General features: G+C 31.0%; 2 protein-coding genes across 2 annotated transcripts in view; both read left to right on the forward strand.

Moving 5' to 3' along the window:
• Window positions 1-15,887, forward strand: part of LOC142324681 (neurexin 1-like) — a 449,926-nt gene extending 434,039 nt beyond the window's left edge. The window contains exon 3 of the mRNA XM_075365568.1: window positions 15,744-15,887. Within this exon, the coding sequence (XP_075221683.1) occupies window positions 15,744-15,887 (144 nt within the window). The remainder of the gene's footprint in view (window positions 1-15,743) is intronic.
• The window catches only part of LOC142324680 (neurexin 1-like), a 311,382-nt gene continuing 300,981 nt past the window's right edge, over window positions 15,749-26,149 (forward strand). Inside the window, exon 1 of the mRNA XM_075365567.1 lies at window positions 15,749-15,879. The gene's annotated coding sequence lies outside the window, so the exon portion shown is untranslated. The remainder of the gene's footprint in view (window positions 15,880-26,149) is intronic.

Raw genomic sequence — 26,149 nt, forward strand, 5'->3', positions numbered from 1 at the left:
ACAGTAATATTTTAGATACATTTTTAAAATTTTAATAATAAATCTGTTTTTCAGTAATTTACAATATAATATTTAATTTCTGAAAGAATATTTTTCATTAAAACTATCATATTTTTATAACTTTCAAGTCTCATTAATTATAGTAAATTCGAAAAGTAATTACAAGCATGTCACGGACTTGTATAACAATACGTTACATCGACTTACCTTAGAGCAGTTATTCGAAATTGGATCATAAACATCTAGACATATATGCACGCGTTTCTTCTTGTTCTTGAAGACTCTCAAAAGTTGTTTATGTGAAGTATTCTTGGAAAAATCGCTAATACCAGTTTGTAGTTTGTGGCGGACGGGATTCTTCGATAAACATTACGTTTGCATAAATCCAGAAGTAAGATTCCTGTGGGCTTAATTTCGAAGAACGAGACGGTCACAAGCCCTCAGAAATGATTCGACTTCGAAAACTTCTTGCTATAATTTTTTTCTTCGTGGATTGCCCGTCTTTATGCACGGTCAAGCCGTCTTGTGGAACGCAAGCATTATTAATTTCATTCTCGGTCAGCTCTCGCATGAACTAGCGAACTATTTCGCAATTTACAACAACGAGCTGAAGTTATAACTTGGGCGAAGAATACTGGGCCGAATATTCTTCTCTGGATATTGCAATATGTACCCCGATCTTCTGTTCGTGTAAAGGAATTCACGTACCGCATGTTTCTTGGCAGAACATAAACGTGTTTTTAGTGCGTGCGTACTCCCTAATAAATGGAACAGTGCCTCATCGGTACAGAAAACGTACTCCAAAATATATCAGAATTGTCCTCTAAAAACCGTTGAAACCATTCGCAGTGTTGAATTCCCTTCCCACAGTCTGTGGCGGACAACTTTTAAACCGCTTTCACTTTACATGAGATGAGACTGAGCTTCTTACGAACTGTCTTGTGTGCATCGCTGTTGCAACACCGATGCTCTTCTAACGGGGCATCGTTCGCATGGACTTGTTAGGATTAGTTGCATAGTGGCTGATATGTATTGCGGTTTTTCTTCATCGAGTGCCGATAATCTACCGCTTCGTTCGTAGTCCTTTACCGATCCCGTATTGATAAATTTCTCGATTAGCCCTCTTACATTACATCCATCAGGAACCCGTTCCGCTTAGGAAATCTAACGCTGGTCTTTCATTGTCTACGTGTAGTCACCGTTTTCACGGAAGTTGTATTAAACAAAAAATATTCACCGTAAGTTAATACCATTCTGAGCGTCACGAACACGCAGTGAACAAAGAACCAGACACCCCTTCTTGTCTCAAGGTCACTAGCTTAACTGGATCGCGGAAACAAACTTCGGAAACTCAGGATTACCAACCTTTGTAGAAAACAATACTCGCAGCGCACGATATACAATCCGTCAACATATAATCATATTTATATAGTCATTTTTAGTAAGCACTGTTTATTTGTTACGTAAAGATAACGTGAATTTAAAATAATATAGGTTTATTATCCAACTGACTGTGTGTGTTAATACGAATTACAGCTTTATTTTAGACAGTCCTTATGATGCTGCGGTTCCAAATTGTACTCAAATAAGTGAGTATTGCATATTTATATAAAACGTGTCCTAATGATGTTAGCCTAATGGCTGTAGCTATTACTACACGGGTACTCGCAACTCGCTTGTCTTTTAATAAAAAAGTAAAATTTTTTAAAGCTTTTGAAATGTTTTTCTTTTCTTTATTTTGTATCAAAGCTACATGTTTTTATTTGCCGAGGTATAAATTTATAGAATTATTAGTTCAAAATCTTTTAGAAATAAACTGGTGGTAACGTAGGCGTCGACACAAGACTTCCTACAAGATGCTACAAATTGGTCTATAAAGTTGAATTTTTAAAAGGTACCTTTATATATTTAAAAAATGTATTAGATTAAAAGTTTTTCGATAATAAAGGAAAATAAAATTCTTAACCCGTTTATTTATCTGTAGAAACAATATTTCTATTGAATTCAGATCTATACAAATTTTAACTATTTATTCCATATATTTCTGAAATTGTGTAAAGAAAACTTACTTTTTTAAGCAGAATGTGTTTCTTTTAATCAGACGTACAATTTATAATAATTGCCAACTAAAAGGACAGAATATATATCCTATCCTACTGAAAGGTATTTGTATGTGTGCCTGTCCGTGTGTTTGTTTGTCCGTCCCTTTTCGTGTGCAAAGGAATGTACCGATCACAAGCGGAAAATCTCGATTAGTTAGAATATGTCTCGTGGGGGTCAGGTGTATACTTGTTATATTATTATATATCGATATATATGCGAAATATATATAAATTATATATTTCTTTATTTATGTGACTGTTTTTTCTTTATAAAATAGAAAGTAGGCACCGGAATGTACCGGTGACTAGCAGAAAATCCCGATTCATTAATATCAATTTCTAGAGTTAAATTTCTAATTTAACTTCCGCCACTTTCAATTTATCGCCGCCCGCCAGGGCAACCCTCCCGGAGGGCCTAGCTACGGAGGACATGCCTGTGGCACGCCACTGCAGCTAGTATATAATGCAAGGAATATATATAATAGAATGCATTATATATATATAATGCATTGCATTGATCCTTAATAGAAGGGTCACTTAATTTGTTGCTTTACACGATATGTTCGAATATTTGTAAAGCCTATTTTACATGCAAGGCATTTATAGTACAAAAAGCGCTATTCAATGAGTCGCTTTTCGGTGAATAAATGATTTTTATTATACAATCAATCTCTGCGAAGGAATAGATTGAGGGTGTCAGCTGTAGATCTAAACCTCTGTATTTCAGTTAGTTTGGTATCAGATGAGTAATAGTATATTAGGATCGGTAAAAAAAGTAACAAAAAAATTTTCCATTTTCATTTTCCTTTATAAGCCTGGCACGGGTGCTTGAGAATGGCTGTCATGATTTCTGAAGCGATTTGTTTGTCATTTACAACGGTCTTTAATCTGGTTTGATTATTACACCTAACCAACATATAAAATTTAAGGTTATAATTTTACAATAACGCAGGGTACTTTTATTATTCAAATAAAACAATTTCATACCGATATCTGCAAAACCAGAGAATGATTTCTAAAATATCGATAACTGAAACCAATTTATCGGTCTTAAATTTGTTTTTTTATGACGTTTAGTATTATTTTTTATATAATAAAATGATAATACTAGTATTTTGATAAATCTAAGAAATAAATCGCCATCACCTCAAAAACAAAGTACCGAATTCAGAAATTCTTTCTTAAAACGGTATAAAAAACTTAATTAAAAGTATTTTCATTTAAAAATTTCCCCGTTTAAAAGATTAACCGTTCTCGGGTTGAGTTACGGTTGTCGTTAATCAGCTGTTAGTTGGAGAAGAAGGATTCAAGCTTACAGCCAGGTAGGGTTATATTAATTACTTTTAATTGGATACGAAACTATCTCTAAGCATTATAACTTTGGGATTAAATTAATAGCATTCTCAGAAATCTCTAACCTGAGAAATGAACGTGACACCGAATCTTAAATAAGTTGTACAATACGCGGACCCTCTGTCACACACACATATGCAACGTTTAAGTTTTAAAAAATTTTTTTTTTTTTTTTTACTTTGTAAAGGTATAACAGATTCATAATCTCTCATTGACCTTTCAATAAAATGAAAAATTTCAATGAAATGAAATTTCATTGAAATTTTTTTTCAATGAAAAAAAAGCTAGTTTTTTAAACAGGTCTTCAGTAAAACGAAAGGGTTTTTTTTAATGAGATTTATTTTACACATTCCGACAGAATTTAATAAAAGTCTGGAAATTATAAATAAAATTCTCGTTTAAACTGGAAGAAATAATTTAATTTTTTTTAAAGTAAGTGATAATTTTACAAGCTGATGATAAACGACGCAGTGTCCACTGCACGCAATGTGTTAAGTGACGTGGCTATTTGCGGTTGCTTGTACACCGGACACCGGTGAAAGCTTAATACTGTGCCGTCCAGTTCTATGTTACTATATTTTCTAGACCTTTCATCTTATAATTAAAACGATAAGAACTCTTCTATAAACAATTTTATTAACTTTAAATTTTAATTTATCCTTTCTTTCTTAAAACGAAGCGCTACAGAATTATAGGTTAGGAAATCGATTTTGAAGACTGCCGTTGATTCAATTTGTAGCGATTCCTAAATTGTCACAAAAAAAATATATAGCGATTCAATTATTTTTCTACAGCAGTCTATTCTCTCTAACTGATATTTATTCTTCAAAGCAGTAAAATTTATAGATAAAATACCGACGTTAATCTGAAAAGATTTCGAAACTTTATATAGTAAAAAAACTTTTCAAAATCTTGCGACGAAAACTCAGTTTTCACGAGCTTTAAGCAAAATTAGATATGGTTATTCTTCTGAATTTTATTTTCCAGTATTGTCTCTTATATAAAATGATTTTGAGAAACTTAAACTTCTATATAAAAGATTTTAATAAATTTATAAAAAAATAAAAATAAATAAGGAAATAAAAGCCGTTTCAAAATACGCACTAAAAAGTAAAAATTGATTGAAAAACAAACATTTACGAACAATTTACTAACACTAAATCTGGAGCCGACTTCAAAACGTTCTCTGTAAAAGAATCAATAGTTTTGATCGTGATATCTCGTATCACAAAAAACATTTTTATTTTTTACCGAAGGAAATTTTTAAAAAGTTAATGTGAAATTAACGGAAAGCTTCTATTTTTCCCACTCTGCAAATTAAACCTGTAAATCCTTGTTTCCCACGGCCGTAAACACGTCCATATAGTGCATATTTTACTTCGATCGTTAATAAAACCCTTTCGGAATTATAAAATGGTTATGCTCCTATGTACTATAGATCTCAATTTTCTTGGTAAGAAAGTCATCCCGTTTATTTAGAACAAGAAAATAATTAATGATTTGGTATACCGCATTACTAACAGCTGATTGAGAAGTACGAATAATAAGTACGATTTTTTATAGCGTAAAATTTTTCTAAGTAAAAATATCTTGAGGTAAAATATCTTAAGGTCAACACCTCCCATCGCTAAAACCAAGCCTAAATATTTGATTATACCTATTATAATCAAGTAAAATCACGCAATAATCTAGGCTAATATTTAAATCGTGTAAATGATATTCATTTATTCAAATTAACAGCAGGTAGTCTAATCACATAAAATAAAATTTAAATAAATATTAGGCTAAAATAATTTTACTGCTGTGGAAGCATAACGGTGGTATTTTGAAGGAAATATAATACCGCAATGAAAGTATAGGTACAGTTAAAGTAAAAGATGAAAATAAATATTATATAATTAGAAAAAAAAAGATGAACTTAAATGCGAAAGAAATATGAACAAAAAATTAAATATAATAAGATTATTATTGTTGTAATATAATAATATTATTAATAATCTATTTATTTATTTTTCAGAAACATAGAACAGCATTAAAGCTTTGATATATCCTTTGTTAAACAATTTTTAATCGTTAAAAGAAACAAACAATACCGATTTTTAAAATTAACAATATACATTTTACACAAGGTAAAGAAAAAATGAAAGAAACAAGCGAATTCAAATATTATCGAATTTTTTTTTTTGTCTTCAGTCATTTGACTGGTTTGATGCAGCTCTCCAAGATTCCCTATCTAGTGCTAGTCGTTTCATTTCAGTATACCCTCTACACCCTACATCCCTAACAATTTGTTTTACATATTCCAAACGTGGCCTGCCTACACAATTTTTCTCTTCTACCTGTCCTTCCAATATTAAAGCGACTATTCCAGGATGCCTTAGTATGTGGCCTATAAGTCTGTCTCTTCATTTAACTATATTTTTCCAAATGCTTCTTTCTTCATCTATTTGCAGCAATACCTCTTCATTTGTCACTTTATCCACCCGTCTGATTTTTAACATTCTCCTATAGCATCGCATTTCAAAAGCTTCTAATCTTTTCTTCTCAGATACTCCGATCGTCCAAGTTTCACTTCCATATAAAGCGACGCTCCAAACATACACTTTCAAAAATCTTTTCATTGTTAAAAAATATATAATTTGTTTACATCAAAAATTAATTTAAATGCCAGGAAAAGATTTTTGAAAGTGTATGTTTGGAGCGTCGCTTTATATGGAAGTGAAACTTGGACGATCGGAGTATCTGAGAAGAAAAGATTAGAAGCTTTTGAAATGCGATGCTATAGGAGAATGTTATAAATCAGACGGGTGGATAAAGTGACAAATGAAGAGGTATTGCGGCAAATAGGTGAAGAAAGAAGCATTTGGAAAAATATAGTTAAATGAAGAGACAGACTTATAGGCCACATACTAAGGCATCCTGGAATAGTCGCTTTAATATTGGAAGGACAAGTAGATTGGAAAAATTGTGTAGGCAGGCCACGTTTGGAATATGTAAAACAAATTGTTTGGGATGTAGGATGTAGAGGGTATACTGAAATGAAACGACTAGCACTAGATAGGGAATCTTGGAGAGCTGCATCAAACCAGTCAAATGACTGAAGACAAAAAAAAAGAAGAATATAATGTAATCCACTCTGTGTAAGTGATGTACCGAATATTTGACGTTAAATTAAAATCGATAAGGAGAAATGAAACCCAATGACTGTAAAATATATTGTTCAAAACAGTAATTTAAAACATTTTTTAAATGTAATAGCTAGTTTATTTTTAACAGTCAAAATAAATAAAAAAATCTTTCATTAAATTCGTTACGATGTGCTACGTAAAACTGAATTTATGATCAAGTATTATTCCTTCTCTTCGGAGATGCTTTAAATAGAAGTCACTTATAGATAAAAAAAAAAGTTAAATATAATATTTATATATATATATATTTTTTTTTTCTTCCTTATTCCTGAAGTTGAAAAATTTATTTTTTCTTTTTTTACCAAACAAAGATAATAAAAGTTAATTATATTTCAATTTATTCATAGTATACTAATTGAATTTCTTCTGTTAGATTATATGTATCGACTTCACTGTTATCTAGAATTAGTTCCGGTACATTTTCTTTCGCGCTTAAAGAATATGTATTCAGTACAAAGGGTCAGGTTGTTCCCAACGAATCTACAATATTCCGAAGACATAAAAAAAGAAAAATAATTATAAAAATGATTTCGAAGCCGAGGTCTTAATGAAAATAAAAACATGAAAAATGAAGAACAGATTGAAAATAAGACCTCAAGGGAAGTACTCGTTCAGCTTACGGTATGAAAATTGCTAGATATCATTTTTTATTATTACTTTTTTTATTTAATTTTCTTTAGCCGATTTGTTTTTTTATAAATTTGTGTTATTTGTAAATGAAACTTTTAAAATGTAAAGGTATATTTTATTAAACTTTAAATTTCTATATAATTGATTTTGCTCTTTCTATCTGTAAAAGCTATTTCTTCATAGTAATATTTATAAATATGTTATATCGCAAAGATTTAAAAATTCTATAAGCGAATATTATCACGTTTAATTTAATTATTTAATCTAATAGTATTTTACAGTTGTTACGGACCACTCGATTATTGTGTAAGCCACAATTTAGCGATTTAATTACCATCGCCCCGTTTCGTAAGCTATCGTTAACTTTTTAATGATCCTGATCATTTTGAATTACCTAAAAAATTGTTCTTTGACCCTTCATCGTTTAAAATTTAAAATACTAAATAGGGAAATTTATTTTCAGCGTCACTATTATCATACTATCATCTGATATTTTATTTTATTGGCAGCATTTGAAACTAAATTCATCACAATTCCAATATTTTCATTGAGAAATAATCCAAGATATATATACTCCGTTTAACGTGTAAGAAATTAAATTGTAAGTTTTAGTACTTTTCCGTTAAATTTCGAGTAAGGAATTAACTAATTTTTTTCTTATTAAGACCGCAGTAATCAGGTTTAAAATTTAAATAATTTAGTTTTATTTTCGTTATAGTGGATCTGTGAATTAAGTTTTGAAATTTAATGGACTAATCTCTATCGAAAGGAAATAAAATTCAGGTCAAAACAAAACTCTTATCGCTAAAAATAAAAATATTTATTAAATTATTTACAAAATCTAAATTACAACAAAAATGTTTCCCCGAACACCGTTTAAAAAAAGGCATTGTCGGTTTAATGTTCCTTGTATAGATTTTATTCATTTTATCTTTAATCGCTTCAAATTTTTTATAAAATTCAGCGTAAATTATAAGTGTTAACAAAACTGGAACGAGTTTAATTATTTTTTTCTATTGAGTTTTTTTTAATAAATGCACTTTGAAGAATTAAATGTTAAAATGTAACCTATTTTCGAGGAAGTGAATTATTAATTATTTACATTTAATTAGTTAATTATATATAATTCTACGTAGAGAATCGTCAGAAGCATTTGGGATAAAAAATCGTCGTAAGGCAGGGTGATGGATTCTTTCCAATTTTATTCAATATCGCCTTAGGAAAAATAAATACAAAACGGAATAAAAAACAGGTTAAACATCGAATCTCAGAATCTGTATATTTAGGAAGCGAAAAAAATATTAACCGTTAATCATTTAGCTTTGTAGATGACGTTGTTCCCCTAGCTACAGTTATAGAAGAAGCAAAATTAAAAGTACTGTTCATCTATTTGGCAAAAAACATCAAAGATATAGGTTTAGAATATCTTTTTTAAAAAAAAAATAATATATAACCGGTGATAAAAACTGTAAAAGAAAAAATATTTGAAAAGGAACAAAATATAAACTAAGTAGGCAAATTTAAGTATCTTATGGGAGATAATAACACCGACTGTACTCGAAAAAGAAGGAATTAAAAGTAGGATTCGTAAAAAGGATACGGCTTATAGACTGACGGAGGATGTCTGAAAGATCTAAAAAGATCTAAGAAGAAGAATTAGCTAATTATTTACAACGGTAAATATTTTAAATGAAGGAAACGCAATGAAGGGATTTCAATCTTGTAGATTATCACGTCTAGTTAAAATATCTGTAAATTTATTCTTTAAGTTTTATTACAAAAGGTATGTCATTACATAATATTGGAAATACGTAATTTCGTTTTAACAGTAAAAGAAACTGAAATAAATTAATGTAATTGATCAAATTTGAAATGGACAAAGCAACTGAATAAAACCCCTTTTTCCTTAAAAAATTCGATAATTTTATCGGTTAAAGAATTCAATTAATCAGATCAGTCGTGTTTGTAGAGAACATTAGTACAAATAAATACTTACATACGCATTGCCATTTTTTTAAAAGTTATATTAATTTACCAATTTCTTAAAATCTTTGAATGAAGTCCCGCGCTATTATTGATAACTTAGGTTGTTTCTAATGTACGGCTTTCACACGAAACATAATATTAAATATTTATTATTTTATTTAAATATAATATTTATTTCGTCATTTAATGCAATGATTCTAACTAAAGCGCGCGCGCATACGGTATTTAATTCGCACAGGTGTGGCGGTACTAGCGGCGACAATCGGTACTAACTAAAATAATTTAATTTCACAACTTACATAGAACAACTTTCACTTGCAGCTGGTGTAGCCGCGAGGCTTAACGTACCAGGTACCGAATCGACCGGGCGATCGAGTTGGAGACCCAACCAGACCGAGTTACTTTTTTACACTTTAAATATTATTCATTTATTTAATTCTACCGCTCACCTGTGAACTCAAAACATAGCAGACGACAACAGCATTTTTTGGGGTGGGGGTGCGATTGTGCTAAAGTTTTTTTGGCAAATATTGTTATTTTTTTAATCGTTAACAAATGCGCCTTAGAAAAATATGACCTTAATTAACTGAAATCTCGAGATTTTAAGGGTGACATTGCTCTTCAGCATCACCCCCTTGATCTTTTAAGTTGAAAATTAAATAGAATCAATGCCCCATATATCGAAGTAAGTTCTGACCAAGTTTTGTCAAAATCGGTCCAGTAGTTCTGGAGATATAATGATGATTTAGAGGACGACACCGAACATACACCGCACACGTACATACGGAAAACATTAACATCTGGAAAATTTCCATCCGTAAATTCCAAACGCAAAGATCGGGTGAAAACCTCATATGCCCAAACCGGACCGATTACAATACTTTCCTTTCTAAAACTGCAGCTCCGCAATTGCGCTATCTAGACGGAAAAGTAAAAATTATATATAAATACCTAACCGTATTTTAAGCAAAATTCAGGTTTTTTAGAATGAACCGTTATATCTTAGAAGAAAAATTACTCTGGTATCCGAAATGATTCTTACACCACATCGTCTACTTCGTATAACGTTGGGCATAATAATATGACTACTTCTGTATGTATGTATTTAATTGAGAAGGATTTGATTGTATATAATATTAAATTTAATTCTTTCATATTTAAATGCAGTTGTTTAAAGTTCTTTAAATTATTCACAATCTATTTTAAGGTATTGTTATTAAATTTTATTTTATTTTATTTATTAACAAACAACTAAAAATTATAATGATTTTATTTATATAAATCTCTGTTATTTTATTTCAAGTAAACAACAAGAAGAGATTAGAATTCTTTTTCATTAAAATAGTATTGTTAAAAATAATTTAATTGATCGCATTAAAGTTTTCAATCGATTAACAACAAACGTTTCCACTCAATTTTCAACCTGAAATTACCTACGTTACCAGAAACCTATTCGTTTATCTACAGAAGGAAATGTTAGCGTGCTTGCTTCACGATAATTGATTACAGTTCTTTATAATGGAGTTCTCTTACATTTAAACAAGCCGATACCTACTTCCTCTTTCTACTTTTGTTTTACTTTATCCTTTTTATGCTTTAATTTCTTCCTATTCGTTTTTATTAGCTCTTTGTAATCGTAGTTGTGATATCTCAGTTTTAAAATTTGAAGCGATAAAATTTGACCGATAGTGTAAAATTGCTTGCTTCAAATCCATTTGTAGATAATGATTGTTTGATAATAAGCTAACAATAAACAAAAAAATGACATTATATTTTGGTTTCAACTTTATATCTTACTACATAAAAACGTTCAAAATGCTTTCCCCATTTTCAGGTTAAGCGTATTTATTTGTCTTCAGTGATTTGCAACTAACTGAAAACTTTATAGATATTATTTCTTTGTTACACTGAACTTTTTATTTTGATTATGTTACATCCTATACGTTTAACAATTTCTTACGTCATAAAATTTAGTTTTCCCCTCTCCCAACACGTTTTATCTTCTATAATTGTAGGTCGTTCACGATAAAACACTAAATAGTATTTGATTATTTTCAACTAAAAAAAAATCGTAAAGCTATTTTTGTATGATGATGGTAGTAAAGAGTTTTTTCTGTATAAAATTTCTCCCTTCTTTGAATAACATTTATTGATATTTTCATTATTTCCTCCATCCTTCTTTAATTTTACTATTTAATAACAAAATTCTGTAACTTCTGATAATAAATTACTATCATAATATTTAACTTTTCATTACTTCCGCTTTTTTGTAAAATTTCTTTTGCGTTTTTATTATTTATTTTCAGCTTAAATATCTCTCCTTTTTTAATCCAGCCTTACCAACCGTATTTCCATAAAATAATTTTTAGTTTCAGCTAAAATTAAAATGCCATAAAAAATTTAAGATGCTAATAATCCTAAAAGCAGTCGATATAGACAACAGACTTTATCCTTATCTCACTCACTCTTTTATGTACCGGAGCTTATCGTCCGTACATTTTTACTCTAATCATTAGATCTGATTCTTGTATGGAATACGCATTAACGATAAAAACAAATTAATATTTTACGTACATTAATTCTGTTAAAGAGTAAAGATGGCACTAAATTCTGAAACTTCGTTAAATAAAATTATGACATCAAGTAATATGAAAGCGATATCCAAACGATTTGTGCACGGTGTACTGATCCGCTAGTCAAATATTTTTCATTGAAAGATTTACACCGAAGCGATCTAATGTTACATCACACCACCAAATCGATGAATCGGTTGCATAATTGCTTTCGAGTTCTGGCAACAAAACAGCCCGCAGTATCTCTAAGTACTGTATGGTATTTAATTAACTGAATTCCTGCGGACGAACAAAGAGAGGGAACGAATGGACAAGGATTGAACATATTCGCATACGCATAAAGCAAACATTCCGTATACGAATATATTCCACTAACTTAGAACATGAACAAACAGAATGACCGCCTTACATTATTAAATAACAAACAGTTAAATCTGAACTTTTTTTTTTTTTAATTTGATTAATGCATAGTAGTGTTAAAGCCAGTGACTCGTATTTCTCTCCTCGATTTTACGTACCTTTCAAGTCTACTGATTTTAATACAAAATGTTAGCCCCTGTGATAATAAATAAGTTCCTAACGATTCTGATTTTGAAATATCTTCCTAATCCTCAGCGAGTTTAATATACAAAATTCATGATGTATTACTTCATGAAATTATTTATTCGATCGATTAACTATCGGTATGGTTAATAGACTCTTTAAAATCAAAATTTGCTTCGTCTGTCCATAAAATAGATTATCAGAAAGTTTTATTTTCTTTTTTACAGATAAAAAATAATTCCCAGATTATTTGATCGGTTGTAATCGTTGCGACGCGCAACTTTAAATAATTTTTCACAATTATTATATCTAAATCTCCGTTAACGTTAGTTTAAAAGATTTCTTTCGCAGTAAATTTTAAACCAAATTCATTATATTCAGTAAATTTTAAAGATATTTTATAAAAGAATTAGCAGGTAACGTTTCAGGACAAAACGTTGTTAACAGCACAGATCTTATGTATTTTTTTTTCTTGTTAATCGATAAAAGAGTCTAAACAGTAATTCGCTTTAATTATTGATCTCTAAAACCAAAATTCATTATAAACAATTTTAATTACATAAAGAATTTGTCGTTTAAGATCATATTTGCAAAATTACCCGGTATTTTTTAGGATACCAGTTCTTATCTTATTAAATGAAACGGAAGGCGCCAAAAAAAATTTTGAAAAAAATATGTTCATATTTTCTTCAAATTTTAAGTATTTTAAATCATAGTTTATGTAATCTCCTTAAAAAAAAAAATTATCGCAAAAAGAAGGACGGAGGCCCTTTGTTTTTTAAATTTAAAAAACTATTCTTTTGAAAGTTGTTAAAATGAATTATTTTTTAAATTTTTATATAAGAATTTTTTTATTAAATTTCCGTTGAAATCCCTCAAAGAACGGTATATGTATACATACAATTGTTCATTATACATAAATGTATAATAAACGTAAATAAATACAAGCAAATATGACCCCGAAGAATATCGATAAAGTTTAAAACTTAAAAGCAAAGAAAACACCAAAAAAATAGTCTTAATCACACAAAGAATAAACTAATAAAACAAATAAATGAGGAAACAAATCCAAGAATCAACTAAAGTAAATGGCGAAACGAAATGAAGAATTTGACGATCTGCAACACCCTGAGATAGCGACGGATTCGCCTCAAACCTCGAGAACTTACAGATCTAATATATGCACTCGCTTTAGGCGCCTAACGTCCTGGGTGTTATCCAGGAAGGTATCCGCGAGCCAGTTCACACAATGTTTTTTCAGTCTCATTTCGTATTTTGTACCGAATCTTGTACCGTATCTCTCTCGAACGTTTGGTGATCTCAGATAATCGTGTATATCAATGTTTTTCGTAAAATGTTTTGCATCATTTGCGGACGACACGGAAATCCTGGCTATGAATGGTGATTCTATCGTAATGTTAAACTATAAGCCGCATTGAATCTAATTAACGAGCGGCTAGCTAGATAGAATATGAAGGTTAATCCGGCGATTTAACGCGTATTACGTCTGCGATGAGGAGAGGTAACTGCTCGCGAGTTCAGCTTAATGGTGTTTTCATTCCGTACGCTAACAGTGTGCGATACTTTGGACTGTATCCGGATCTGATACAGTCTGATGTGGAGGATTTATATCAGTGAGAAAAGGACGCAGCTTAACGTTAACTTCAGGGAGATATACTGGTTGTTAATCTGGTGGTCGCAAGTATATTATCTAACAAGCAATTGCTGCCCTCCTGGAGGTCCTGAAACCGATTTTGACCTACGGAATTCAACTATGGGGTACGATAAGCGATCGAATCATAAAAACGTTTTGAAAAGGCTTAAAATCCTATTTGATAAAATATTAAGGCTTTTGTTCAATTTTATTTTTTGATCTGTATAAGTCGTTCTTTTGATTTTACATCTTTTATTTGTGATGGTTTACGGCTAAACGAAATTTTCCAATTTTATGCCGGTTTGCAGTTAGGTTATTAGAGATTTTATCGTAAAAAGGTTTAAACTTATTAGGCTAAAATCGTACGCGTGTAGTTTTTTTATAAACTTGTCTTTATCAAAAGATTTGCTATCGTTTGCTGACAACAGGGGACACTTTATCGCCGAACTACTGCTACTGGAAATTTTTCACTTGTTTTCCCCCTTCACTCCTTACCCGATATCGACTACTTCGCATCCTACCTTGGGCTGTATAAGTACTGCTCAGTACTTCCATCGAATTGACCGGATAGCGCAATATTTTATCTAAGTTACCTGTGATCCTGTGATCTAGGCAACGCTAATGTACAAATCTTTTCGACAGATATCAATTACTGATAACTGTTGTCCTTGGAAACGGTGATTACGACTCGCTAATAAATTAAGATTATCTTAGCTTACTATCCGCTATTACTTACTTATGAAATTCCGCTTTTCGCTTTAATAATCCATTTGCGACGTAGATTTCAATTTGATAAACTCAGTACAAAATAAACAGGTTTACTGTTTACATAGCTAAGAGCTGTACAGTGCATCTAGAGGGAAAATATATTAAAACTATTACTAAAAATGTATACTATACATAAATACATAAATAAATACATAAATACTACACATAAATGTATACTAGACATAAAGATGTATGTCTATACGATATATTTTAGAACATAAAACTATTTTTATTCGTTACTTTGCATCTAAGTTTTCTTAACTACGCTATTAGCACGCGTTAATATAAGTTCGCATTGCTAGTACACTAAAATCGATTAAATCATTCACGTGTGATGTCTAAACATACGGAATGAAATTTATATAGCGTGTGATTCTGTTTTATTTTTATATAAAAAGCAAAGATGGAGAATAAGCTGGAGAATGACGCACTATTGTCGATAGAAAAAACCTAAGATATAAATAAATAGATGATAAAAAATTACTTTATTCGTTTACGTACTAAAACAGTACAATTATAAAAATGTTCCTATTTAAATGCTGATATTAACTTTAACCGATTATGACAAATGAAATTGAAATTACAAAAACTATTTTCTATATTTCGCTTCCAGATCTCTCTCTTACATAACATAATTTATTCAACTACAAAAAATATATTATACAGAAAATGACACTATAAAAACAGCACGTTGTCGATTTCAACTTAAACGGTCACCCAGTAATAGAGTTATTTAGATATATATTTACGCCTAAAACCTTTCTCAAAGTAAATGAATACAGTATTAAAATATAATTTAGATCGACCCAGCAATTTATTCATTTTAAGTGAACATTTCTACAAAAATATAGACGGACTTCTGATTTATATAAATAATTAAATTAAAATAATTTTTAATCGATGTATTTTATCATATAAATAATATTTACATTCATTTTTTTTTCAGGGTCTAAGGGGTAATCTGACTGATGCATGTGAAGAACATGATCCGTGCCAACATGGAGGAATTTGTATTTCGACTGATAGCGGACCTATTTGTGAATGTCGTAATCTTGATTATGAAGGAATTTTTTGTGAAAAAGGTAAATAAATATTTCTTTTTTTGTTTTTAAGTATTATTATAATTAAAAATTATATATATTTTTTATTGTAACATATTCTGTCTAATTTAAATTTACCTCCGGTTACAAAATAGATATATTATGTTTTAATTTTTTTAAATTTTGTATTCTGTTTAAGGATAATTAACATAGCTGGCTGACTGACTGGCTATATTGTACGTATGAAAAAGGATCCTTCTACGGTTTTGGGGGTTTCAAAATCTTTGACATCACAATGGCAAAAATAAATTATAATAATAATATACGTTATAATATTGTGTGTTGGCAGCAGTTTATACAAATTTGGTAAAACTTGATTCTCACGTATCGGAAGAGCATAAAGTTATTTTACTATCGAAAAATGTATACTAAATTGTTGATGATAATAAGTATTTAAAATCTTTATTTAAATTAATGAGAACCCATGAATTCGCGAACCGTTCCATATATACTTAGTATTACAGCCTTCCGTATGGATTTGTGTAGCGTCTCCGGTAATCCCACGAAATTAATCCTTCAAAAAGTTCCTTCCGATTGATTCTGATGCTAGACAACACTAATGACGCTACAGTTACTGATAACGTATTCCACAAGCGCTTAACCTCAACAGCCACTTGTCGGTATTAATTTTTCTTTTCTTTGATTGTAGAAATAAGGCTGTGCTTGTTGTTGCTGGGAACGGCGATGTCTATGAGTTACGTACGTCTCTTCACCAGGTCAATTAACATGATATCTGCTCTACTGCGGCAAATAGTTTTGTCGGTCAGATTTGCTCGATCGAAATACGACTTAAAGCGATCGTTTTTCAATACAGAAAATTTGACATTAGTGTGGTAGGGCTAGCAAATAGATACGAGCTCGCATTTCTTCGTTACCTTCTGGTTGATTATACAGGCAAGTCCAGCGAGTAGTCTTAGGAAGTCGGCTTGAACAAGAAGTCTGCATTCTAATGTTACACGATCGATACTATCCGGGACCTGGTAACATCGTCCTTATAGATCGTCAGGAGGAGTGAAATCAACTACGACATGCTAAATACAACTTCTTGTTGCAGTCACTTGCTCCTGGAATGCGATCATAAATCCCTTCATATAGTTCGCCCGCTCTCAGCCGGCTGTAGACGCTTCTCTGTCAACAAATTCTTGGCCTAGAGCGAAGCAATGCTTACCGTAAATCGCTTTACTCGCCCGTTGATCTATTCGGATCTGTGAATCGACTTCATGAAAACGGTCATCAGAACTGCACGCGTTCGGCGGGTGTAATTTCGATCGGCTTTCATTAGTGCTTGATCTAGACTCTAGGACTGTCGTTTTCTGTAAAAGAATAAGCGTAGACTATTTATTTGTTTAACGTGTAAACTCTACAGATCGATTAGTGTACTTTCATATCTAGCTAGTACCACTCTTTATACGGTTGCGACCGATATCGAACCAAAACCCGCATATCTCACATTAATTCTATTCCTGTTTCTCTATTTCTGGTTTTTACCGTTTTACAATCGGAAGGAATAAGTGAGGGTAGGTTTAGAGTACTTGTTAGAAGTTTTAAAGATTAAGATCCTAAGAATACATGAAAAATTTCAAAATATTATACAATAACAATTTGTTTTAAAAATAGTAAAGGTAAATACATAAAAAGTAAACCTGTTCTTTAATAACAGCAAATTCAAATTAATAGTAATATTCTTGAATTAGAACGCGAACGCATTGCCCTGCCTCTTTACAACTTTAAAACTGAGCTTAAAACAGCTCAATTCATCTAATGGCAAAAACAAAACAATATTATGCAAATAATTAAAACGAAGATATCAAATACCCGAATTAAAACTTAAAAATCTATTACTATAATGGTATAAAATTAATAAATTACATTCTTCTATTATTCTGTACTTATACTGATAGGTATCTTAATTTAATTTATTCATTTAACATAAAAAAAAAATAAAAAATCATATTAATTACTTCTTCAGTAATAGATATTTCAATAGATTAATATTGAAAGCTACTTGCCTAGAATGCCAGAAATTTCCAGTTTATTTTCTATAAAGAACAGTAAATAAAGAAGCCTTAAAATTGATTATATTATTTAAGGTAAAAATTATTACATTTTTTTTTTTTTTTTTACTTTAACAGTTTAATCTTTGTTATATTTAATTTCTTGATTTTCTTTATTTAACTTTTTTGTATGTGAAAATAAAATTAAAAAATAAAAACAATCCTATTTTTTTTGTTGTAAATTGTATTTTGATTTTTTCATGATGAATCAAGAAGCTAAATATATTTTTCTTGTTCTGAAATAATGGATGTTTAAGCACAGATAACAGACTATTGTAGAAATATTTACTTTATTAACCGACGGACGAAAAGGAGAGTGAATATTGTTTTGTAGTGATTCTACTTAAGGGTACCTTATAATAACGACCTAATTTAAACTGAATTACGAGTATATTTTTATAGTCATCTTAATAATTTATAAACTAGATGACAGCGTATAACCGCCGTTGTTTACCCTTTAAAGTAACAACGCTAAGTTTTTCTATGGAAGAATACATCTTAAATTTCCCCTGTTTTCTCTTTACGTTAATCCTTCTCGTTTACAGATTGTAAAGAGCTTTTATAACTAACTCCCATGTTCGAGTAATTTAAATACGGGTTATTCTCACTTAAACTTACAGAACTGAAAATAAATCTTTTGCGTTAAAGATGGTGTTCAGGTTTTATTTATGTAGATGCACTTAAACTACACCTAGGTACGAATGCAGCTCTCTGCTTAAAATTTCCTAAGAATTACAACCGATCGATCGATCCGATCGGAATCCAGCGGAATTTAATTGAATTTTATGATTAATTTACCTGTATATCAACTATTTTACTGATTAAATTTATTTATTTTTTTTTTTTAAACTCTTCATCGATAGACTTATTTATCTATTTGAAAACATAGAAAAAATTACTAGGATGTTTATTTTAATCGGCAAATTAAATCTTTAAAATTTTTTTATACCGATTTTTTATTTATTCATCTAAAAAAAAACAGAATGTGAAAATTGTAATATACTGTTTGTCAATAATTTTGTCACGATAATTCCTAGTAAAAAAAAAGCTATTCTTTCCATTGTAATTTCAAATGGCAAATTAAATTTAGGTTTATAGCTATTATAACTTGTATGCAACATAGGAAAAGCTTTCTGTCGATCGCATTAAAGCCCTTTCAGTTTTGAGGAACCAGAACGTTTTGAGATCTGACGTCTCCAAAAATGATATAATTACCCTTAAAAATGTCGTTATATATATGTGTGTCTGTTAGCCTTGTATTTCTTTTAATAATTTTATTTATAGACGCATCAACGATAAAAGTTATTAGCGACTTATCAGTGTAATGTAACTGTACCGTTAAATGTGTAGTCCTGTACAAACTCAGGCCGACCGTTCCTGAGAGGTGTGGTTAATTGAAATCCAACCGCCAAAGAACACCGATATCCACCATCTAGTATTAAAATCCGAATAAAAGCAACTATCTTTATTAGGATTTGAATCTGAGAACTTCGACTTCGAAATCAGCTGATTTACGACGACCAGTTTGTCACTAGACCGACCCGGTAGGTTTAGCCATGTATTTACATAATGTGTTAGGAATAGTTCAACGTAAAATTATTAAAATCGATAAAACATTTTGTGAATTTGTGTATTTTATTATTTTATGAAAAGACGTATTTTTTTATGAATTGCAGTAGCTTTTGCATATTTCGGTTTATAGAAGTAATTTTTTGTTTTTTTTTTCTCTAAATGATGCGTTTACATAGAAAAACTAACCTGATTTTTTTTATAGTAATGTTTCGTTTTTTAAAAATTATTTTTTTTTTTAAACTCAAAGTATTTTCTTTCTAACCGGATTTTATGTTTCAATACAACACTGTTTTTACGATAGCGTTGAATTAGATCGAATTTTAACAACGTTTTACAGGTTTAACAACTTATCTAGGACATTTTCTTCGTTAAGTAAAGAAGTAAGTGTAGTCTTAACAGTATGGTTTAAAAACGTTTTAAACATTTTAAGCTCTTGTAAATACGGAAAAGTTAAGTAACATCGTTGCCAGAGTTTTTTACATTAATAATCATCTAAACATCCCTAATAAAAAACGTTTTTAGAAGTCGTAATATAACGATTCATATGCTTTCAAGCTTTTTTTTTTCCTGTCTTTAGGGGATTAATCCCACTTACGGAAAAAGTGTCGGGACTGCAGATGTTACGGCGTATGTAGCCTGAGCCATACCGACTAAACCTCCACTTCATCAGCCCGTCTCCAGAGACCGGAAACCGCATTTAAGCGTTAGTCAGCCCCAGAAGGTGCCTTCGAGCTCAGTGTGTTCAGAGTCCTCGCGCATCGTCAGTGTCGCCCAGCCATGCAAGCACGAACGAACGCCAGCTCTGTAGGACTGTCTGTCCTCCCTTCGCTCTCCAGTCCGGTATTCTACACCTCACTTCTTGAGGTTTTCGCTGGTCTTCTGTGTTCTGCTGGACGGTCCGCATGTTATTATTTAGGAAAACTTATGCAGGTACCTGTTCACCCGGTTACATTTTTTCTTGTAGAACGTTAAATTTGCCTTGTAGCAAGTATCAACTGAAAATTCTGCATTTTCTTGATGTTTAGCATCTTTCTTAATTTCTTTATCGCTTTTTTTCTTTGTCTATTGTCTGTTGTCGTTCAACATTCTTCTTATGCCGTTCTTTTTTCCCCGTCAAGTAAGATTCACGTTAATTCCTATATATCATGTGACCTTACCGCGGTTAATTTTTCTTTTCGTTATTATTTTTTGGAAATTTTCTTTTTTCTATCGATCTTATTAAGATCTCTTCATTCTGTTATCGATTTAACTTTATTTCTCTCCACGTCCGCATTTCAAAGCTTTACAACTACTTCTTATCCCTACCTTTATTCTGAACTGTACACCTTCAGATTCATCTATCGCGCTTCACATAGAGTATCTAATCTTTGTTTATCTAGCGAATATAATATAAGAAATCCTCTTTCAAAGGAGAAGATCAAAAGTACAGAAAGATAGAAACGGCATACAAATATGAAATATAAATAAGGAAAGAATAAAAAAATTTACACGGATTTTTTCTTTAAAAGAAGGGTACTTTTTGTTTTAAGCCCCCCATACTGTTTTCATATTTTTCACATAAAAGTTACTTAATATAATATGTTTTATAATAATTGATGAATAAAACATTAGAGAAATATTATAGTAACCCTATAACTCGATAAAAGTGATCCAATAATACATAGAGAAAACACACTAGCATGCTGTTCCATACTTGTCATTTTATCCATATTAACATATTTTAAATACTAAAAATATAAGCATTATTGCTTATAATTATAAATATAATCTGACCAAACTTAACCTACGATCGCTTCTTTCGCTAACCTTGACTAATTAAAAGATATTTTGTTTATTTAAATAATAAATAATTGCAATAAGTACCGAATTTATTATTTAAATAATCAAAACATTACTGTTAATTAGATAAGGTTAGCGAGCGAAGCGATCGTAGGTTAAGTTCGGTTAGATTGTATTTATAATTTTTCTGCAAATACCCACTGATTTGGAAGAATTCTGGCTCTACTGAACTTTCTTTTTGAAAATGAGGACTCGTTTATTTCTACCTTCTTCCTGGACCAGCGATATTTTTTGAGTTTTTTAATAAATTATCACACACAAACCTCTCTCAGGTACATTTTCCAATAGCTTCACTTGACATTAAACTACGCTCGCTTCGCACGCTAACCTTAACTCATATGTTAATATGTTTAAAATGGCCGGTATAAAACAGCATGATAGTGTGTTTTCTCTAATGTTTTATTCATCAATTATTATAAAACGCGAAAAAAGTTACCAAAACTGATGTTAGGTATTTTAACATAACTTAGGACTCTCCATTTATGTAGTAAAACTATGTATGTCTGATAAATAAAAAAATTAAATGGCTTTTAACTACGTTTAACTTGTGTCAATAATATATACATCTGAGAAGTTTGCATGTATTAAAAGGATCTTAAATCGAGTTAAAATATTGTTTTAACGTTGCAGAAAATCGTTTTTATTATTAACTACGGTTGTAATCAACCTTTGTTTTTTTTTTTTACATTATTATATCATGCAACATTCCTTTTTTATATACGTAATGCATATTTAAACGCCGATCGGCCTCTTTGTAGATTGTGCAGTGCTTTGAACTGTACGGCCTCTTGTTTAGCGCTTTATATATTTCTTGTATTCCTGCCGTTTTGTGATTGTAATCGTTCTTAAGTTCGAAAAATCAGCTCTCCAAGTCAAGACATTACGTTCGTTAAAATAGAAAAAAAAAGGTTTCAAAATCGATTTAAAAAACGAAGTCCGTATTTATAAATTATACAACTTTTTTATAGTACAAGTATAAAGCTTTTACGATTCGGACTTATGTCGCAATCGAGTTCATATCACGACAAAACTTTACGTTTACGTAATCACAGTTTTAGAATGTATTATTATAATATTATACGGAGACGATCTTCACGGTAGCTTCTCAGCCTTTCATCCTGACGTCTCTGGGTTCGAATTTGAGTCAGGCATGGCATTTTTATAAGCTGACAATTTCTATTTTTGCATTCTCTCACATACAAGCTTCTTTGTAAGCTTCTGTGGTGGTAAATTAATTCATCTGTAAAAAAAAAAATGAAAAAGTTAATAATAGATCAATTTTACGAAATATTAACTTTTTTTATATCTAAATTATAATTACTTTTCTACTAAGTAGTTCGGTGAATACAAATAATTAAATCGTTAGAAAGATAAATAGGTTTAAATTTACTTTTATTTAATTTTTTAACGATCTTCTATTACGCCATTCATATTGATTTCTAATAAAATAAACAAATCTTACATTTTTCGTTGATGTCTAACGGGTGGAATTTTATTAAATTTCTTAAATTTATTATTAAATTGTTTTTATATAACTCTATTTACAATTGGTTTCTCCGGCTGGAACATTACCATACACATATATACCTTTAGTAAATTATAAGACATACTACGGCAAAAAAATGGATTCTCCAAAGCACCTTCCTCAAGATTAAACGAGTAAAAATAACAGTAAATAATAAATAACCGATAGCAAATTAAGGCTTCCGCCTTAATTAAAAGTCCAGTCAGTGAATAACGTAATTAACACAAGTAGTGCAAATAAACTTTGCGTATAATAATACAGATAAATTACGAAACACATGAGGAAAATTCAATCTGAAATATATGTCTTCCTCATTCCTAAGCTCCGCAACTTACCTCAATCTTTGCTCGTTCATCTTTTTTTTTTGTCTTCAGTCATTTGACTGGTTTGATGCAGCTCTCCAAGATTCCCTATCTAGTGCTAGTCGTTTCATTTCAGTATACCCTCTACACCCTACATCCCCAACAATTTGTTTTACATACTCCAAACGTGGCCTGCCTACACAATTTTTCCCTTCTACCTGTCCTTCCAATATTAAAGCGACTATTCCAAGATGCCTTAGTATGTGGCCTATAAGTCTGTCTCTTCATTTAACTATATTTTTCCAAATGCTTCTTTCTTCATCTATTTGCCGCAATACCTCTTCATTTGTCACTTTATCCACCCGTCTGATTTTTAACATTCTCCTATAGCACCGCATTTCAAAAGCTTCTAATCTTTTCTTCTCAGATACTCCGATCGTCCAAGTTTCACTTCCATATAAAGCGACGCTCCAAACATATACTTTCAAAAATCTTTTCCTGACGTTTAAATTAATTTTTGATGTAAACAAATTATATTTCTTACTGAAGGCTCGTTTAGCTTGTGCTATTCGGCATTTTATATCGGTCCTGCTTCGTCCATCTTTAGTAATTTTACTTCCCAAATAACAAAATTCTTCTACCTCCATAATCTTTTCTCCTCCTATTTTCACCTATATTCAGCGGTCCATGTTTGTTATTTCTACTACGTTTCATTACTTTTGTTTTGTTCTTGTTTATTTTCACGCGATAGTTCTTGCGTAGGACTTCATCTATGCCGTTCATTGTTTCTTCTAAATCCTTTTTACTCTCGGCTAGAATTACTATATCATCAGCAAATCGTAGCATCTTTATCTTTTCACCTTGTACTGTTACTCCGAATCTAAATTGTTCTTTAACATCATTAACTGCTAGTTCCATGTAAACATTATAAAACGAAGATAGGGAACATCATTGTCGGACTCCCTTTCTTATTAGGGCTTCTTTCTTATGTTCTTCAATTGTTATTGTTGCTGTTTGGTTCCTGTACATGGTAGCAATTGTTCTTCTATCTCTGTATTTGAACCCTAATTTTTTTAAAATGCTGAACGTTTTATTTCAGTCTACGTTATCGAAAGCCTTTTCTAGGTCTATAAACGCCAAGTATGTTGGTTTGTTTTTCTTTAATCTTCCTTCTACTATTAATCTGAGGCCTAAAATTGCTTCCCTTGTCCCTATATTTTTCCTGAAACCAAATTGGTCTTCTCCTAACACTTCTTCCACTCTCCTCTCAATTCTTCTGTATAAAATTCTAGTTAAGATTTTTGATGCATGACTAGTTAAACTAATTGTTCTATATTCTTCACATTTATCTGCCCCTGCTTTCTTTGGTATCATAACTATAACACTGGTTTTGAAGTCTGACGGAAATTCCCCTTTTTCATAAATATTACACACCAGTTTGTATAATCTATCAATCGCTTCCTCACCTGCACTGCGCAGTAATTCTACAGGTATTCCGTCTATTCCAGGAGCCTTTCTGCCATTTAAATCTTTTAGTGCTCTCTTAAATTCAGATCTCAGTATTGTTTCTCCCATTTCATCCTGCTCAACTTCCTCTTCTTCCTCTATAACACCATTTTCTAATTCATTTCCTCCGTATAACTCTTCAATATATTCCACCTATCTATCGACTTTACCTTTCGTATTATATATTGGTGTACCATCTTTGTTTAATACATTATTAGATTTTAATTTATGCCCGTTCATCAAAGAATGCAAATACCAATAGGGTCAACTAGTTGGTCATGTTCGGTGAGAAGGATACGGAAAATAAACGCAACAGTCAAATGAAGCGAACTGTAGATAAACAGAATACTATAGGATAGAGTAATAACAATAACAGTAGCAAGTTAGAATAGAATAACTAATAAGCCGGTACTCAGACTAGACTCGCCAGTATCCCAAAACTGCGCAAGAAAATATATCATTTCAACCATCAATATCCGTCGTCAAGGTCCAGTACGAACAACCTTTTCAGCCGTCTAATATCCCCTCCATTATCCAGTAAATTCAAAGCAAGATTATTAGTGTGCGAATTCGGTCACATATAGATGCCCGTGAGTCTTATTACACCTTACAAACCAAGGAGGTTGCGCTATTGTCCTTAGTACCGTTAAATTGCATCCACGTTGCCGTTACTAAAGTAACAACTGCTCCATAATTGAATACCGCAGGTACAGATTGGTTTTAAGAACGCCTTACCGATTCCTTGTAGGACAGAGATAGCTGAGAACCGCTAAAAGCCAGAACATCTTAATCTTAACGTTAAATTTACGTTTCTCTCTTACGCGTCGGCTCCATATCAAGCAACGATGTGGATGTAATCTCAAGTATCGAACGCTGTTAGAAAGTGCAATACCGACATTGTTAAGATGTACTTGTAGAAGATAAGTTCTCTGCGAAAGACTTAATTTCAGTAATATTATTTTTTTAAACGTTAATTTAAATTCATTTTATTTTATTTTTTTAATTCATTTAATATGATTTTTTAATTTCATTTAAAATACGGGTAGATCTATAAAATAAAATACAAATGCCGCCAGCGCTAAAAAGGTTTACCGCTAAAAAATAGAAAGGTGAGCTTAAAAAAAGAATAAGGAGTGCAGATAAAAAGCCAGTGTGCAATCTTACTACCACCGAACGCGAGATATATCTGCTATGTAAAAAAATAATTACCTTTTATCTGAATTTTTCAAATTATTTTTGAGAAAATTTTCATATTTAATATTTCCGCCAGAATTATCATAATTGATTTGAGTGTTATTTTCTGGTCTTCATAGCACTGACACTCTGTCATCCGCAGGCGATGCGTTTCGGAATACTTTGATTCTCAAAACTATTTTTTTTTTTACACAGAGTCTTTCAGTGTTGGAATCGTCGAATAATCTGCGATGTAAATTCCTCCCAGTCGCCATCCCTTC

Source organism: Lycorma delicatula, chromosome 5 (assembly GCF_047948215.1).
Source record: "Lycorma delicatula isolate Av1 chromosome 5, ASM4794821v1, whole genome shotgun sequence".
NCBI lineage: Eukaryota > Metazoa > Arthropoda > Insecta > Hemiptera > Fulgoridae > Lycorma > Lycorma delicatula.